The sequence below is a fragment of the Oncorhynchus keta genome, chromosome 19, assembly GCF_023373465.1.
Source record: "Oncorhynchus keta strain PuntledgeMale-10-30-2019 chromosome 19, Oket_V2, whole genome shotgun sequence".
Lineage (NCBI taxonomy): Eukaryota > Metazoa > Chordata > Actinopteri > Salmoniformes > Salmonidae > Oncorhynchus > Oncorhynchus keta.
This window is the reverse complement of record NC_068439.1, coordinates 84320649-84336311: the sequence shown is the minus strand read 5'-3', so window position 1 is coordinate 84336311 and position 15663 is coordinate 84320649. Positions and strand designations below refer to the sequence as shown.

The following is a 15663-nucleotide window of genomic DNA, read 5'->3' as shown; positions in this document are numbered from 1 at the left end:
AAATGTAACAACACATACTAAATGTAACAACACAGAACACATACTAAATGTAACAACACACAACACATACTAAATGTAACAACACATACTAAATGTAACAACACATACTAAATGTAACAACACATACTAAATGTAACAACACAAAACACATACTAAATGTAACAACACATACTAAATGTAACAACACATACTAAATGTAACAACACAGAACACATACTAAATGTAACAACACATACTAAATGAACACATACTAAATGTAACAACACATACTAAATGTAACAACACATACTAAATGTAACAACACATACTAAATGTAACAACACAAAACACATACTAAATGTAACAACACATACTAAATGTAACAACACATACTAAATGTAACAACACATACTAAATGTAACAACACATAACACATACTAAATGTAACAACACATACTAAATGTAACAACACATACTAAATGTAACAACACATACTAAATGTAACAACACATACTAAATGTAACAACACATACAGAACACATACTAAATGTAACAACACACAACACATACTAAATGTAACAACACATACTAAATGTAACAACACATACTAAATGTAACAACACATACTAAATGTAACAACACATACTAAATGTAACAACACATACTAAATGTAACAACACATACTAAATGTAACAACACATACTAAATGTAACAACACACAACACATACTAAATGTAACAACACACAACACATACTAAATGTAATAACACAGAACACATACTAAATGTAACAACACATACTAAATGTAACAACACATACTAAATGTAACAACACATACTAAATGTAACAACACATACTAAATGTAACAACACATACTAAATGTAACAACACATACTAAATGTAACAACACATACTAAATGTAACAACACATACTAAATGTAACAACACATACTAAATGTAACAACACAGAACACATACTAAATGTAACAACACATACTAAATGTAACAACACATACTAAATGTAACAACACATACTAAATGTAACAACACATACTAAATGTAACAACACATACTAAATGTAACAACACATACTAAATGTAACAACACATACTAAATGTAACAACACACAACACATACTAAATGTAACAACACAGAACACATACTAAATGTAACAACACATACTAAATGTAACAACACATACTAAATGTAACAACACAGAACACATACTAAATGTAACAACACATACTAAATGTAACAACACAGAACACATACTAAATGTAACAACACATACTAAATGTAACACATACTAAATGTAACAACACATACTAAATGTAACAACACAGAACACATACTAAATGTAACAACACAGAACACATACTAAATGTAACAACACAGAACACATACTAAATGTAACAACACACATACTAAATGTAACAAACACAACACATACTAAATGTAACAAACATACTAAATGAAACACATACTAAATGTAAACACAGAACACATACTAAATGTAACAACACATACTAAATGTAACAACACATACTAAATGTAACAACACAGACACATACTAAATGTAACAGCAACACATACTAAATGTAACAACACATACTAAATGTAACAACACAGAACACATACTAAATGTAACAACACAGAACACATACTAAATGTAACAACACACAACACATAAAATGTAACAACACATACTAAATGTAACAACACATACTAAATGTAACAACACAAAACACATACTAAATGTAACAACACATGACACATACTAAATGTAACAACACATACTAAATGTAACAACACATACTAAATGTAACAACACATACTAAATGTAACAGCACATACTAAATGTAACAACACAGAACACATACTAAATGTAACAACACAGAACACATACTAAATGTAACAACACATACTAAATGTAACAACACATACTAAATGTAACAACACATACTAAATGTAACAACACATACTAAATGTAACAACACATACTAAATGTAACAACACATACTAAATGTAACAACACATACTAAATGGAGGAAGACACATGTATATTTACATCTACCCCCGAGTCCAGCTTGGTTGAGCATGAATGATGTTTTCAAAATGCAAGTTACCGACATCATTGAGGTTTTCTTAACTTTGTGGCCAAGTGTGAGAAAGACATTAAATGTTACCACCCTGACACGGTATATAAACTGCGCAAAGGACGTTTATTTACTATTTTGTAGAAATGACACAAGGCGCATTTAGAGAAATATCGGCCAGAATTGTAGCGACATAACGTGACGTTTTTTATTCAGTTACAAAAGTATAATGATGACAATCACGAAACAAGAGAGAGAAAAACGACGCCCTGAAACCAAGCCTGTTTCTACCACACTTAACTAACTAACTAATAAAGTTAGTCACGTACCTTTTTCACTTTCTTCACATCCTCTTCCATTTCTAAGTGTTGATCCTCTTCATGACAACTCTCTTAGAGACACACTGATAATCTTTGACATTTCCAACCCAAAGTAAAAAATAAAAACAAATAGCATAGCGAGTGGGCCTCCTGTGATCATAAAATGTGTGGAATAATAACAGTTTGTAACTTCGATAACATTCAATTCTCGCGTTGTCAAAAAAACACAAAAAAACACTTTATTTCCTTATGTCAGATAGCAGTGACTTGGTATTATTATTAAAACGACTACATGGAAAAGATAAGGGGGAATAAAAAACAGACAAAACAGCATGAACTTTTCTACCGTGTCGCCATTTTGAGTGTTCTTCTTCGGTGTCATGGTGTTCAGCACATTTTGTTTGTGCATGCTGCCACCTACTGTGCGGAAGTGATCAGTCACCTTACATTTTTTTGTGATACAAAAATTAAAACCAAGAGGGATAATAGAAAAATACTACTGACAAGGCCCACGGACTGGGAGGAAGGGATTCATTCATTTTATCATATTTATCCAATGCCAAATCACTGTGTCTTGTTTGCAACGAAACTGTCCCTGTTTGCAAATAATTCTATCTAAGATATTTTTAAGGAATCTGAGTATGGTCCTTTCAAAAGTTAGACCCACCTTTCTACCCCAGACAGAGTAGAACCTACCTTTCCACCCCAGACAGAGTAGAACCTACCTTTCCATCCCAGACAGAGTAGAACCTACCTTTCCACCCCAGACAGAGTAGAACCTACCTTTCCACCCCAGACAGAGTAGAACCTACCTTTCCACCCCAGACAGAGTAGAACCTACCTTTCCACCCCAGACAGAGTAGAACCTACCTTTCCACCCCAGACAGAGTAGAACCTACCTTTCCACCCCAGACAGAGTAGAACCTACCTTTCCACCCCAGACAGAGTAGGTCTACCTTTCCACCCCTACCTTTCCACCCCAGACAGAGTAGACCTACCTTTCCACCCCAGACAGAGTAGAACCTACCTTTCCACCCCAGACAAAGTAGACCTACCTTTCCACCCCAGACAGAGCAGGGTCTACCTTTCCACCCCAGACAAAGTAGACCTACCTTTCCACCCCAGACAGAGTAGAACCTACCTTTCCACCCCAGACAGAGTAGAACCTACCTTTCCACCCCAGACAGAGTAGGTCTACCTTTCCACCCCCTACCTTTCCACCCCAGACAGAGTAGGCCTACCTTTCTACCCCAGACAAAGTAGACCTACCTTTTACCCCAGACAAAGTAGACCTACCTTTCCACCCCAGACAAAGTAGACCTACATTTCCACCCCAGACAGAGTAGAACCTACCTTTCCACCCCAGACAGAGTAGAACCTACCTTTCCACCCCAGACAAAGTAGACCTACCTTTCTACCCCAGACAAAGTAGACCTACCTTTCCACCCCAGACAAAGTAGACCTACCTTTCCACCCCAGACAGAGCAGGGTCTACCTTTCCACCCCAGACAGAGTAGAACCTACCTTTCTACCCCAGACAAAGTAGACCTACCTTTCTACCCCAGACAAAGTAGACCTACCTTTCCACCCCAGACAAAGTAGACCTACCTTTCCACCCCAGACAGAGCAGGGTCTACCTTTCCACCCCAGACAGAGCAGGGTCTACCTTTCCACCCCAGACAGAGTAGAACCTACCTTTCCATCCCAGACAGAGTAGAACCTACCTTTCCACCCCAGACAGAGTAGAACCTGCCTTTCCACCCCAGACAGAGTAGAACCTACCTTTCCACCCCAGACAGGTGAACCTACCTTTCCACCCCAGACAGAGTAGAACCTACCTTTCCACCCCAGACAGAGTAGAACCTACCTTTCCACCCCAGACAGAGTAGAACCTAGGAGTAGGTCTACCTTTCCACCCCCCTACCTTTCCACCCCAGACAGAGTAGACCTACCTTTCCACCCCAGACAGAGTAGAACCTACCTTTCCACCCCAGACAAAGTAGACCTGCCTTTCCACCCCAGACAGAGCAGGGTCTACCTTTCCACCCCAGACAAAGTAGACCTACCTTTCCACCCCAGACAGAGTAGAACCTACCTTTCCACCCCAGACAGAGTAGAACCTACCTTTCCACCCCAGACAGAGTAGGTCTACCTTTCCACCCCCTACCTTTCCACCCCAGACAGAGTAGGCCTACCTTTCTACCCCAGACAAAGTAGACCTACCTTTTTACCCCAGACAAAGTAGACCTACCTTTCCACCCCAGACAAAGTAGACCTACATTTCCACCCCAGACAGAGTAGAACCTACCTTTCCACCCCAGACAGAGTAGAACCTACCTTTCCACCCCAGACAAAGTAGACCTACCTTTCTACCCCAGACAAAGTAGACCTACCTTTCCACCCCAGACAAAGTAGACCTACCTTTCCACCCCAGACAGAGCAGGGTCTACCTTTCCACCCCAGACAGAGTAGAACCTACCTTTCTACCCCAGACAAAGTAGACCTACCTTTCTACCCCAGACAAAGTAGACCTACCTTTCCACCCCAGACAAAGTAGACCTACCTTTCCACCCCAGACAGAGCAGGGTCTACCTTTCCACCCCAGACAGAGCAGGGTCTACCTTTCCACCCCAGACAGAGTAGAACCTACCTTTCTACCCCAGACAAAGTAGACCTACCTTTCCACCCCAGACAAAGTAGACCTACCTTTCCACCCCAGACAGAGTAGGACCTACCTTTCCACCCCAGACAGAGTAGACCTACCTTTCCACCCCAGACAGAGTAGACCTACCTTCCACCCCAGACAGAGCAGGGTCTACCTTTCCACCCCAGACAGAGCAGGGTCTACCTTTCCACCACAGACAGAGTAGACCTACCTTTCTACCCCAGACAAAGTAGACCTACCTTTCTACCCCAGACAAAGTAGACCTACCTTTTGACAAAGTAGACCTACATTTCCACCCCAGACAGAGTAGAACCTACCTTTCCACCCCAGACAGAGTAGAACCTACCTTTCCACCCCAGACAAAGTAGACCTACCTTTCCACCCCAGACAGAGTAGGTCTACCTTTCCACCCCAGACAGAGTAGAACCTACCTTTCCACCCCAGACAGAGTAGAACCTACCTTTCCACCCCAGACAAAGTAGACCTACCTTTCCACCCCAGACAAAGTAGACCTACATTTCCACCCCAGACAGAGTAGGTCTACCTTTCACCCCAGACAGAGTAGAACCTACCTTTCCACCCCAGACAGAGTAGGTCTACCTTTCCACCCCAGACAGAGTAGACCTGCCTTTCCACCCCAGACAGAGTAGACCTACCTTTCCACCCCAGACAGAGTAGAACCTACCTTTCCACCCCAGACAGAGTAGACCTACCTTTCCACCCCAGACAGAGTAGGTCTACCTTTCCACCCCAGACAGAGTAGACCTACCTTTCCACCCCAGACAGAGTAGACCTACCTTTCCACCCCAGACAGAGTAGACCTACCTTTCCACCCCAGACAGAGTAGACCTACCTTTCCACCCCAGACAGAGTAGGGCTTACCTTTCCACCCCAGACAGAGTAGGACCTACCTTTCCACCCCAGACAGAGTAGACCTACCTTTCTACCCCAGACAGAGTAGAACCTACCTTTCCACCCCAGACAGAGTAGGCCTACCTTTCCACCCCCAGACAGAGTAGGCCTACCTTTCCACCCCAGACAGAGTAGCCTACCTTTCCACCCCAGACAGAGTAGTCCTCATGATGCAGCTTTAACCGCTGGTTACTCTTCTTCTGTGGTTTAACCGCTGGTTACTCTTCTTCTGTGGTTTAACCGCTGGTTACTCTTCTTCTGTGGTTTAACCGCTGGTTACTCTTCTTCTGTGGTTTAACCACTGGTTACTCTTTCTTCTGTGGTTTAACCGCTGGTTACTCTTCTTCTGTGGTTTAACCGCTGGTTACTCTTCTTCTGTGGTTTAACCACTGGTTACTCTTCTTCTGTGCTTTAACCGCTGGTTACTCTTCTTCTGTGGTTTAACCGCTGGTTACTCTTCTTCTGTGGTTTAACCGCTGGTTACTCTTCTTCTGTGGTTTAACGCAACGAGAGAAGATATTTCCCTAAAAGCTGTCTGAGTTGAAACATCTTAGATTACTTCCCATTCAAAGTCAACCTCTGAATGTCAATGCAACAAAACAGTGATATAGACAAAACATCGGAGTCTTTCCTGGGTATTTTACAGGTGATTTCTACCATAAAACACTGTGGACCAAATCACACTGAGTGTCCAAAACATTATGAACACCTTCCTAATATTGAGCTGCACCCCTATTTTTCTTGCTCTCAGAACAGCCTCAATTCATTGGGATGAACTCTGCAGTGTGTTGAAAGCGTTCCACAGGGATGCTGGTCCAAAACATCTCACAGTTGTTTCAAGGTGGTTGTGTTTGTCACGTCTTCCACCGAAGGTGGCTCCTCTTCCTGTTCTGGGCGGTGCTCGGCGGTGTCGTCGCCTCGTCTACTAGCTCCCACCGAAGGTGGCTCCTCTCCCTATTCTGGGCGGTGCTCGGCGGTCGTCGTCGCCTGGTCCACTAGCTCCCACCGAAGGTGGCTCCTCTCCCTATTCTGGGCGGTGCTCTGCGGTTGTTGTCGCCTGGTCCACTAGCTCCCACCGACGGTGGCTCCTCTCCCTGTTCGGGCGGTGCTCGGCGGTCGTCGTAGCCTGGTCCACTAGCTCCCACCGAAGGTGGCTCCTCTCCCTGTTCGGGCGGTGCTCGGCAGTCGTCTCGCCTGGTCCACTAGCTCCCACCGAAGGTGGCCCTCTCCCTGTTCGGGCGGTGCTCGGCGGTCGTTGTCGCCTCGTCCACTAGCTCCCACCGGGTGGCCCTCTCCTGTTCGGGCGGTGCTCGGCGGTCGTCGTCGCCTGGTCCACTAGCTCCCACCGAAGGTGGCTCCTCTCCCTGTTCTGGGCGGTGCTCGGTGGTCGTCGTCGCCTGGTCTACTAGCTCCCACCGAAGGTGGCTCCTCTCCTGTTCGGGCGGTGCTCGGCGGTCGTCGTCGCCTGGTCCACTAGCTCCCACCGAAGGTGGCTCTCTCCCTGTTCAGGCGGTGCTCGGCGGTCGTCGTCGCCTGGTCCACTAGCTCCCACCGAAGGTGGCTCCTCTCCCTGTTCGGGCGGTGCTCGGCGGTCGTCGTCGTCGACTGGTCCACTAGCTCCCACCGAAGGTGGCTCCTCTCCCTGTTCGGGCGGTGCTCGGCGGTCGTCGTCGCCTGGTCTACTAGCTCCCACCGAAGGTGGCTCCTCTCCCTGTTCGGGCGGTGCTCGGCGGTCGTCGTCGCCTCGTCTACTAGCTCCCACCGAAGGTGGCTCCTCTCCCTGTTCGGGCGGTGCTCGGCGGTCGTCGTCGCCTGGTCCACTAGCTCCCACCGAAGGTGGCTCCTCTCCCTGTTCTGGGCGGTGCTCGGCGGTGTCGTCGCCTGGTCCACTAGCTCCCAACGAAGGTGGCTCCTCTCCCTGTTCGGGCGGTGCTCGGCGGTCGTCGTCGCCTGGTCTACTAGCTCCCACCGAAGGTGGCTCCTCTCCCTGTTCTGGGCGGTGCTCGGCGGTGTCGTCGCCTGGTCCACTAGCTCCCACCGAAGGTGGCCCTCTCCCTGTTCGGGCGGTGCTCGGCGGTCGTCGTCGCCTGGTCCACTAGTTCCCACCGAAGGTGGCCCTCTCCCTGTTCGGGCGGTGCTCGGCGGTCGTCGCGCCTGGTCCACTAGCTCCCACCGAAGGTGGCCCTCTCCCTGTTCGGGCGGTGCTCGGCGGTCGTCGTCGTCGACTGGTCCACTAGCTCCCACCGAAGGTGGCTCCTCTCCCTGTTCGGGCGGTGCTCGGCGGTCGTCGTCGCCTGGTCTACTAGCTCCCACCGAAGGTGGCTCCTCTCCCTGTTCGGGCGGTGCTCGGCGGTCGTCGTCGCCTGGTCCACTAGCTCCCACCGAAGTTGGCTCCTCTCCCTGTTCTGGGCGGTGCTCGGCGGTGTCGCGCCTGGTCCACTAGCTCCCACCGAAGGTGGCTCTTCCCTGTTCGGGGCGGTGCTCGGCGGTCGTCGTCGCCTGGTCCACTAGCTCCCACCGAAGGTGGCCCTCCCTGTTCGGGCGGTGCTCGGCGGTCGCTGCCGCCTGGTCCACTAGCTCCCACCGAAGGTGGCCTCTCCCTGTTCGGGCGGTGCTCGGCGGTCGTCGTCGCCTGGTCCACTAGCTCCCACCGAAGGTGGCCTTCCCTGTTCGGGCGGTGCTCGGCGGTCGTCGTCGCCTGGTCCACTAGCTCCCACCGAAGGTGGCCCTCTCCTGTTCGGGTGGTGCTTGGCGGTCGTCGTCGCCTGGTCCACTAGCTCCCGCCCGGTGGCTCCTCTCCTGTTCGGGCGGTGCTCGGCGGTCGTCGTCGCCTGGTCCACTGGCTCCCGCCGAAGGTGGCCCTCCCTGTTCGGGTGGTGCTTGGCGGTCGTCGTCGCCTGGTCCACTAGCTCCCGCCGAAGGTGGCTCCTCTCCCTGTTCGGGCGGTGCTCGGCGGTCGTCGTCGCCTGGTCCACTAGCTCCCGCCGAAGGTGGCTCCTCTCCTGTTCGGGCGGTGCTCGGCGGTCGTCGTCGCCTGGTCCACTAGCTCCCACCGAAGGTGGCCCTCTCCCTGTTCGGGTGGTGCTTGGCGGTCGTCGTCGCCTGGTCCACTAGCTCCCGCCGAAGGTGGCTCCTCTCCCTGTTCGGGCGGTGCTCGGCGGTCGTCGTCGCCTGGTCTACTAGCTGCCACCGATCCATTTTTCCTTTTCGTTTGTGTCTGTCTGTATTGTTTACACCTGTGTCTTATTTGTTGATTTCGGTGGGTATATTTACCTCCGCTGCCAGCTAGTCTTTTGTGCGGGATTGTTTTCTGGTGTTACGTTATTGAGAGGTGCGTGTCTGCACCACGGGGTTTCTTTTCCTCAAGGCAGTTGTGCCGTTTGGTCTTATGTTTTGGAGTAGAGGTTTCTCCTCCGTGTGTCGCGCTTCATTTCCCTGTGTGTGACGCGACCTCGTTTGGGCATGTTTTCAGTCCCATGTTTGTAGTTGAGTTGGGACTTCCTTGCTCTCCTGCACCTCCCTCCATTAGGAGGCACGTGACAGTGTATCCTTTGGGTGGGCCGTTCTTGATAAACATGGGAAAACTGTTAAACGTGAAAACCGTTGGTGTTCTTGACACAAACCGGTGCACCTGGGCACCTACTACCATACTCCGTTCAACGACACTTCAACATGTTGTCTTGCCCCATTCACCCTCTGAACGACACACACACGTGGTCCTTCTGTAGCTCAGTTGGTAGAGCATGGCGCTTGTAACGCCAGGGTAGTGGGTTCGATTCCCGGGACCACCCATACGTAGAATGTATGCACACATGACTGTAAGTCGCTTTGGATAAAAGCGTCTGCTAAATGGCATATTATTTATTTATTATTATTATTACATACATAATCCACGTCTCAATTGTCTCAATGCTTAAAAATCCTTCTTTGATCTGCCCGTCATCTACACTGATTGAAGTGGATGTAACCAGTGACACCAGTAAGGGATCACAGCTTTCACCTGGATTCACCTGGTCAGTCGATATCATGGAAAGAGCAGGTGTTTTGTCCATTCATTGTAGATAACTTTATATAATCGGATCCGTGTTATTTTCTTCAAAATCTTAAGCTAACGAGGGCTAGGCCTGTGCTTTGTGCCATTTTCTCTAAGAAAAGGTCGCCCATGTCATACCCTCTCACACCCTTCAATTTGAGTCTTGGTTTTAACTTCACAGGCCTTCAGTGACACCGAGGTAGGCTATTTAAAGAGTGCATGGTGGGTGGAGAAATTGACCGACAAAATCTATGGATATATCAGCCAATAGCTTCCTTCTGTCTGTCAAACAGGTAGGCCTTAAATAGAAAGAAATACTTATGGTTGTCTATGACACAGATGGTAGCACAGATGGTAGCCTATCGTAAGGCTTGATGTCACTTCACTGTATTTGAAGATAGAGGAGGCCTTCTAGATCCCTATGGAAGCCTACAGCCCTACCTCCTGATAACTATATCGCTGATTGAATCACAAATGGCACCTAATCCCTATGGACCCTGGTCAAAAGTAGTGCACTACATCGGGAATAGGGTGCAATTTGGGAAATATCTTCTTAATTCACCATTTCCAGCATATAACCTCGAGATCATCTCCAACAACTCACATCTCTCCCTTCTATAGACAGGCATGATATCATTAATAGACAGGCATGATATCATTAATAGACAGGCATTATATCATCTATAGACAGGCATGATATCATCTATAGACAGGCATGATATCATTAATAGACAGGCATGATATCATTAATAGACAGGCATTATATCATCTATAGACAGGCATGATATCATCTATAGACAGGCATGATATCATTAATAGACAGGCATGATATCATCTATAGACAGGCATGATATCATCTATAGACAGGCATGATATCATCTATAGACAGGCATGATATCATCTATAGACAGACATGATATCATCTATAGACAGACATGATATCATTAATAGACAGGCATGATATCATCTATAGACAGGCATGATATCATCTATAGACAGGCATGATATCATCTATAGACAGGCATGATATCATTAATAGACAGACATGATATCATTAATAGACAGGCATTATATCATCTATAGACAGGCATGATATCATCTATAGACAGGCATGATATCATTAATAGACAGACATGATATCATTAATAGACAGGCATTATATCATCTATAGACAGGCATGATATCATCTATAGACAGGCATGATATCATTAATAGACAGACATGATATCATCTATAGACAGGCATGATATCATCTATAGACAGACATGATATCATTAATAGACAGGCATGATGTCATCTATAGACAGACATGATATCATCTATAGACAGGCATGATATCATCTATAGACAGGCATGATATCATCTATAGACAGGCATGATATCATCTATAGACAGACATGATATCATCTATAGACAGGCATGATATCATCTATAGACAGACATGATATCATCTATAGACAGACATGATATCATCTATAGACAGGCATGATATCATCTATAGACAGGCATGATATCATCTATAGACAGACATGATATCATCTATAGACAGGCATGATATCATCTATAGACAGACATGATATCATCTATAGACAGGCATGATATCATCTATAGACAGGCATGATATCATCTATAGACAGGCATGATATCATTAATAGACAGACATGATATCATCTATAGACAGGCATGATATCATCTATAGACAGGCATGATATCATCTATAGACAGACATGATATCATTAATAGACAGGCATGATATCATCTATAGACAGACATGATATCATTAATAGACAGACATGATATCATCTATAGACAGGCATGATATCATCTATAGACAGACATGATATCATCTATAGACAGACATGATATCATCTATAGACAGACATGATATCATCTATAGACAGACATGATATCATCTATAGACAGACATGATATCATCTATAGACAGACATGATATCATTAATAGACAGGCATGATATCATCTATAGACAGGCATGATATCATCTATAGACAGACATGATATCATTAATAGACAGACATGATATCATCTATAGACAGGCATGATATCATCTATTGACAGACATGATATCATTAATAGACAGGCATGATATCATCTATAGACAGGCATGATATCATCTATAGACAGACATGATATCATTAATAGACAGGCATGATATCATCTATAGACAGACATGATATCATTAATAGACAGACATGATATCATCTATAGACAGGCATGATATCATTAATAGACAGGCATGATATCATCTATAGACAGACATGATATCATTAATAGACAGGCATGATATCATCTATAGACAGACATGATATCATCTATAGACAGACATGATATCATCTATAGACAGACATGATATCATTAATAGACAGGCATGATATCATCTATAGACAGGCATGATATCATCTATAGACAGACATGATATCATTAATAGACAGGCATGATATCATCTATAGACAGGCATTATATCATCTATAGACAGGCATGATATCATCTATAGACAGGCATGATATCATCTATAGACAGACATGATATCATCTATAGACAGACATGATATCATCTATAGACAGACATGATATCATCTATAGACAGACATGATATCATCTATAGACAGACATGATATCATCTATAGACAGACATGATATCATTAATAGACAGGCATGATATCATCTATAGACAGACATGATATCATTAATAGACAGGCATGATATCATCTATAGACAGACATGATATCATCTATAGACAGACATGATATCATCTATAGACAGACATGATATCATTAATAGACAGGCATGATATCATCTATAGACAGGCATGATATCATCTATAGACAGACATGATATCATTAATAGACAGGCATGATATCATCTATAGACAGGCATTATATCATCTATAGACAGGCATGATATCATCTATAGACAGGCATGATATCATCTATAGACAGACATGATATCATCTATAGACAGACATGATATCATCTATAGACAGACATGATATCATCTATAGACAGACATAGTAGACATGATATCATCTATAGACAGAACATGATATCATCTATAGACAGACATGATATCATCTATAGACAGACATGATATCATTAATAGACAGGCATGATATCATCTATAGACAGGCATGATATCATCTATAGACAGACATGATATCATTAATAGACAGACATGATATCATCTATAGACAGGCATGATATCATCTATTGACAGACATGATATCATTAATAGACAGGCATGATATCATCTATAGACAGGCATGATATCATCTATAGACAGACATGATATCATTAATAGACAGGCATGATATCATCTATAGACAGACATGATATCATTAATAGACAGACATGATATCATCTATAGACAGGCATGATATCATTAATAGACAGGCATGATATCATCTATAGACAGACATGATATCATTAATAGACAGGCATGATATCATCTATAGACAGACATGATATCATCTATAGACAGACATGATATCATCTATAGACAGACATGATATCATTAATAGTCATAGATGAACAGGCATGATATCATCTATAGACAGGCATGATATCATCTATAGACAGACATGATATCATTAATAGACAGGCATGATATCATCTATAGACAGGCATTATATCATCTATAGACAGGCATGATATCATCTATAGACAGGCATGATATCATCTATAGACAGACATGATATCATCTATAGACAGACATGATATCATCTATAGACAGACATGATATCATCTATAGACAGACATGATATCATCTATAGACAGACATGATATCATCTATAGACAGACATGATATCATTAATAGACAGGCATGATATCATCTATAGACAGACATGATATCATTAATAGACAGGCATGATATCATCTATAGACAGACATGATATCATCTATAGACAGACATGATATCATCTATAGACAGACATGATATCATTAATAGACAGGCATGATATCATCTATAGACAGGCATGATATCATCTATAGACAGACATGATATCATTAATAGACAGGCATGATATCATCTATAGACAGGCATTATATCATCTATAGACAGGCATGATATCATCTATAGACAGGCATGATATCATCTATAGACAGACATGATATCATCTATAGACAGACATGATATCATCTATAGACAGACATGATATCATCTATAGACAGACATGATATCATCTATAGACAGACATGATATCATCTATAGACAGACATGATATCATTAATAGACAGGCATGATATCATCTATAGACAGGCATGATATCATCTAAAGACAGACATGATATCATTAATAGACAGACATGATATCATCTATAGACAGACATGATATCATTAATAGACAGACATGATATCATTAATAGACAGGCATGATATCATCTATAGACAGGCATGATATCATCTATAGACAGACATGATATCATCTATAGACAGACATGATATCATCTATAGACAGACATGATATCATCTATAGACAGACATTATATCATCTATAGACAGACATGATATCATTAATAGACAGGCATGATATCATCTATAGACAGGCATGATATCATCTATAGACAGACATGATATCATTAATAGACAGACATGATATCATCTATAGACAGGCATGATATCATCTATAGACAGACATGATATCATCTATAGACAGACATGATATCATCTATAGACAGGCATGATATCATCTATAGACAGGCATGATATCATCTATAGACAGGCATGATATCATTAATAGACAGACATGATATCATCTATAGACAGGCATGATATCATTAATAGACAGGCATGATATCATCTATAGACAGGCATGATATCATTAATAGACAGACATGATATCATCTATAGACAGGCATGATATCATTAATAGACAGGCATGATATCATTAATAGACAGACATGATATCATCTATAGACAGGCATGATATCATTAATAGACAGGCATGATATCATTAATAGACAGGCATGATATCATCTATAGACAGGCATGATATCATTAATAGACAGGCATGATATCATTAATAGACAGACATGATATCATCTATAGACAGGCATGATATCATTAATAGACAGGCATGATATCATTAATAGACAGACATGATATCATCTATAGACAGACATGATATCATCTATAGACAGACATGATATCATCTATAGACAGACATGATATCATTAATAGACAGGCATGATATCATCTATAGACAGGCATGATATCATCTATAGACAGGCATGATATCATCTATAGACAGACATGATATCATCTATAGACAGACATGATATCATCTATAGACAGGCATGATATCATCTATAGACAGACATGATATCATCTATAGACAGGCATGATATCATCTATAGACAGGCATGATATCATCTATAGACAGGCATGATATCATTAATAGACAGACATGATATCATCTATAGACAGGCATGATATCATTAATAGACAGGCATGATATCATCTATAGACAGGCATGATATCATTAATAGACAGACATGATATCATCTATAGACAGGCCTGATATCATTAATAGACAGGCATGATATCATTAATAGACAGACATGATATCATCTATAGACAGACATGATATCATCTATAGACAGACATGATATCATCTATAGACAGGCATGATATCATTAATAGA

At 43.0% G+C, this 15663-nt stretch overlaps 1 protein-coding gene across 1 annotated transcript in view; it reads right to left on the bottom strand.

Moving 5' to 3' along the window:
• LOC118380539 (cerebral cavernous malformations protein 2 homolog) overlaps window positions 1–2761 on the bottom strand; it is a 90547-nt gene extending 87786 nt beyond the window's left edge. Inside the window, 1 exon segment of the mRNA XM_052468986.1 lies at window positions 2405–2761. Coding sequence (XP_052324946.1) covers window positions 2405–2434 — 30 coding nt within the window. The 5' untranslated portion in view covers window positions 2435–2761.
• Between the last annotated feature and the right edge of the window lie 12902 nt (window positions 2762–15663).